We start from the raw sequence: 4,435 nt of genomic DNA, 5'->3' as shown, positions 1-4,435 counted from the left end.
CTGTGCTTTGTTTGTTAGTAAATCAAACTTAATATGGAATGGTGAATTTGAATAGAACTGGTAGTAGTAGTTTATACAGCGAGAACAAAATTGCAGGGTAAAATATGTTTTGAAAAAGTTGATTGCACAGAGAAATTCATATTAAAGATTAGAACAAATTCCTTTCCAAACGCCTTCTATACATTTCACATTTCACCAATTTCTTGGTATGTGAATATTTGATAGTATGTAAAGGCAGGCACTGGTATTGATTTTCATGATTACACAAAATGTAACTGTAGTCATGTCATATTTCTTTTAAAATATACAACGTTTTATTTTACATTATGTGCCCATCAAAAATACAATGGGGTAAGACTAGAATGTACACAATTGTATATCTTTGTCTATAATAGGTTAAAGACAAATCTACTGTATGTAAATAAACCAAATGATAGGAAAAAAAAATAACCATTACAATTTTGGGACCTGCCCCACACACATGTAAAACCAGGTCCAAATATTCATGACTTCTATAGGCATCATTTACCCCTGATTGGATTTAGCATCATTACAGATCAATACAGAGTACAACTGGGAGACATTGATATCTCTGCAAAAAAAAAAAAAAAAAATTCATATTTTTGGACTGAGAACATTGCTGCACACCTCATTAACCCATCATCCTAAAACACAGCTCATTTAGGCCTAAAAGCTTAGTCTCACATTGTCGTCAGCAAAACAGCTCCAGGAAGGATTTTTTTTTTTGCTGTGAGAGTGAATCATAGCAGCCCTGAATCTCTGCACGCCTGTTCATAATCGTATTTACACATTTTAAACTGCTAAGTACCACAGGGACAAAGTGTGAAGTGATACTTTAAAACAAGTAGTGTCCCTGTTGCTAAACCCTGTACAGCTGAGAAATGTGCAACAACAAAGACAACGGAAACAATTGTCTGTAAAATTCCTTACACATTGATCAACGCCTGGAAGATTTCAAAACTGTGTAAAAGTAGTCCTCTTTTCCAGAACCTCCAAGTAATCCGGATCAATGTGGAGTTTTGCCTTTAGTTCCCAGTACTCGCTCCGGTTAGGTTCCGCATAAACAGTACTCGGAGCGGTACAGTATAAAATTGTCTGTTGTATTCGTTCTGGTGGCACGTATTGTTGCCTGTTTTCAAAGTCTGCTGAAGAATACTGACTAGATGAGTGTGTGGCATACCTACATGGTAAAGTATTGCTGTAACGTTTGTCGGGCTCGAGTGCGTGCCGGTAGAAACATGGCTCGTCTCGATGAGGAGTTGTTGGCTTAAGAGGTTCAGGAGTTGTGGCGCTGTACTCAGAACTCAAAACATTGCTCGCCGCCTCCTCGTCTGAATTACTCAAAAATGGCCCACTGATCTCGTCAAAGTCTCGATATCCATCCACGGATTTGTTATCGGTCGGAGTTTGGGCGGTGGTCTGGCGCGTAGGCTCTGCCGGCGGTGGGATGAACTCGTAAACGTGCCCGGCTTTGGTCCGCACTTTGGGGACGGCTCCCTTTTTGTACAGTCCATATTCAATGTTGAGGGAACTGATGCAAGCGTTCATAGACTCATTCTGCTCGTGTTGGTTTTTATGTTTGCGCTTTTTCGTAGCTACGAATAAGCCTGCCGCCACAAAAACCGACATGATGAACATGAAAAGAAGGGCAAGTATCATGACGGACAGAGGGATGGTGTTGTTGTGCATGTCCGAATCCAGAGATGTTTCTATGGTGATGGTGCTGCCTGGGAAAGACTCTTCAGATGGTGGGATCATGGAAGCCAGCATCTCTGAGTTATTAGGGCAGAAATGGGAAGCCTTGATATATCGCATGTCCTCCCCCGCCAGCTTCTTGGGAGAGCCACAGATGACATTGTTTACAACTGTGCCTGTGCTAAGCTGCTCTAGCCACGACTTCAGCTCCAGAATGCTACAAGAGCAATCCCAGGGATTCTCGAACAAGTCCACTTGCACCAGGGCTGTAAGCTGATCCAGGACGCCGCTGACTGGCAGATATCGCAAGTGGTTGTTGCGTAGATTAAGGCGAGCTAATGTGAGGCCATATAACGCTCCTGCTGGTAAGGTTTTTAAGAGGTTGTTATTGAGGAAAAGGAGCTGGAGTTTTGGTACATACTTAAACGTGTCAGACGTGACCTCCTTTATGACATTGTACTCGAGGTACAAGAACTGCAAGCTTTCTAAACCATACAGCATGCCAGCGGTGAGGCGGTCAATCAAGTTTCCATTCAAGTAAAGTCTTCTCAGATTGGTTAAGTCTCCAAAGGCTCTTTCTTGTATACGTGCTATTCTATTGTTACCAAGGTGAAGTAAGTCTAGTCCAGTTGCCTCAATAAAATCTGATTGTTCCACCTCTGTAATATAATTCCCAGTGAGATACATCTTTTTGGGATTGTATGGTTTGGGCTCTAAGTCTGATATCTGCTCTATCTTTCGCTCCTGGCAGTTCACATTTAGGCCCAGGTCTGATATCTGTAGGTTACACGTACAAGCTGTTGGACAGTCTAAAGGCACGGGTGATTTTGTCTGATACGAAACAATCTGCCCATAGTTTTGTGGTTTATTCGAGGGGACACGGCCAGTGGGCCTTGTTTTTAATTTGCCTGAGTGCCGTGGCCCCTTGGTGGGTCTAGATGAGGAGCGCGCAATCCCAGATGATGTTAAGGAGGATGTGACTAGCGGCTGAGTAGTCCTATAGTATGCATCGGTGCTCAAATGAGGCTGGGGCGGCATCTCATATTCAGCAATGGCTCTCCTCGGGCACAACTCTTGTTTTGAGACCTCGTCGAGATCTCTTCCGTGAAGGCGAAACGGAAACTCGCAAACTACATCCCCAACTAAAGCTGTGTACGAAATGCTCTCAAGCCAAGTTTTAAGCACGATAAGTTCACAGGAGCAGTTCCAAGGGTTCTCCTCCAGCTGCAGCTCCACCACACTGTTCATGTGCTCCAGTAGACCGGAGTAAGGAAGCACTTTGAGCTGATTGCCCCTCAAGTCCAAATGGGTCAGTGGTACATACTGGAAAATGTTGACGGGCAGGCTGGAGATGAGGTTGTCATTTAGGATTAGCACCTCCAGATGTCGGAGTCTGTTGAAGGTGTTTGCTGCCACTTGAGAGATGTAATTATAATCAATTTGCAGATACTCCAGACTTTCCAGGCCAAAGAAAAGCTCTTCCCTCAAGGAGTCTATCTTGTTGTTGTTGAGATGCAATCGTCTTAATCCCTGAAGTCCGTTAAACGCTCCCGCCTCCACCTCCGAGATGTCGTTATTCCCCAGATGTAAAATTGTCACTCCTCTGTACTCGGCAAAGTCGTCAGCGGAGAGCTTATTCAGTTGGTTCCCGGTAAGCAGGAGGTGATAGAGGGGATACAACGGTGGTCTTATGTCTGAGATGGCTGAGATTCCTCTGTTCTCGCAGCTCACAGTCAGAATCCCTTCTTTCTCGTCACAACCACACATTCTTTGACATATCTCCCCATAAGTGTCAAATGTCTGAACTGTGCACGTTGATGCAGCACTTAAAAGAACATACCAAATCCAAAGAGGCATTTTCCAGCAGCAATGACGGCCAAGCTCACAGCACAGGATTCCGCTAAGGTATCCACAGTGTCATCTAAGAATAAAAGACACATAATAGTGTTAAAACAGGCAACTCTGAGAACAAGAGGAGGCTGTGTGTAGAAGAGGCAGCCCTTAGTCAAAGCTTGGATACTTGTTTCCCAGACGTAACTTCTGGCAGCTACATTTCAAATACAAAACAGTTTATAAAAAGTAACTCCCTCTAGCTATGCAAATAACACACAAAAAGCAAGGTCAAAGCACCAAAACAACAGAGTCGACGTGCTGTTAAGAGCCGCCAAACTGAGAGGACTTTACATCTCGCATCTCCCCCGTCACATATAACGGCTATAATAACTTACATAATTTCAACTCATGCAACACAGCCACACATGCAGGCTACATACCTCACGCACATTGATGTTTCCTCAAAATGTGAGCTTTTGGACGCGTCGCCTTGGATGAAAAGAAGCGCTGATCAACCATAACTGCCAAACGCTTCTGCTTTGAGCGCGCACTGCCCGGGGAGACACAGCGGAGCCTGGTAACAAAGTTCCTCCCTCTCCTTCCTCTCCTCTTCTCTCCTCTCCTCTTCTCGCGCTGTCTCTGCCCGCGCACAGACGCACAGGCGCACGCACCCACAGACGCACGCGCACGCACAGACGCACGCACAGGCGCACGCACAGGCGCACGCACAGACGCACGCACAGCCGCACGCACAGACACACGCACAAAGGACGCGCTGGGGTTGGTGGCGGTATGGAAGGATGTCAAGTCATCTCAAGCACAAAAATCAGCTCGTTTGAGGGTTGCGCCAAAATAGAAAAAGCCAAAAAGACGTTTGACCTACCTA

The 4,435-nt window shown here is 45.0% G+C and overlaps 1 protein-coding gene across 2 annotated transcripts; it reads right to left on the bottom strand.

Moving 5' to 3' along the window:
• Window positions 1-203: 203 nt before the first annotated feature.
• slitrk5b (SLIT and NTRK-like family, member 5b) lies at window positions 204-4,149 on the bottom strand. 2 transcript variants are annotated; one of them, XM_072444592.1, is made up of 2 exons: window positions 3,999-4,149; window positions 204-3,637 (listed from the first exon to the last, which is right to left on the bottom strand). In XM_072444592.1, exon 2 carries the CDS (start codon window positions 3,571-3,573, stop codon window positions 976-978), a length of 2,598 nt encoding a protein of 865 aa, XP_072300693.1. In that variant the 5' UTR covers window positions 3,574-3,637; window positions 3,999-4,149; the 3' UTR covers window positions 204-975. The 2 variants fall into 2 exon arrangements, with proteins under 2 accessions (XP_072300693.1, XP_072300692.1); XM_072444591.1 differs by having other exon boundaries at window positions 3,990-4,143.
• Between the last annotated feature and the right edge of the window lie 286 nt (window positions 4,150-4,435).

This window comes from Eucyclogobius newberryi, unplaced genomic scaffold, assembly GCF_026437365.1.
Source record: "Eucyclogobius newberryi isolate DKJ021-1_F unplaced genomic scaffold, fEucNew1.0.hap1 SCAF_14, whole genome shotgun sequence".
Taxonomy (NCBI): Eukaryota; Metazoa; Chordata; class Actinopteri; order Gobiiformes; family Gobiidae; genus Eucyclogobius; species Eucyclogobius newberryi.
The sequence above is the reverse complement of the archived record's forward strand: the minus strand, read 5'-3'. Positions and strand labels throughout refer to the sequence as shown.

Excerpts from the sequence above, each read along its gene's own strand:
- slitrk5b (XM_072444592.1), bottom strand. The coding sequence starts at position 3,573 with ATGCCTCTTTGGATTTGGTATGTTCTTTTAAGTGCTGCATCAACGTGC.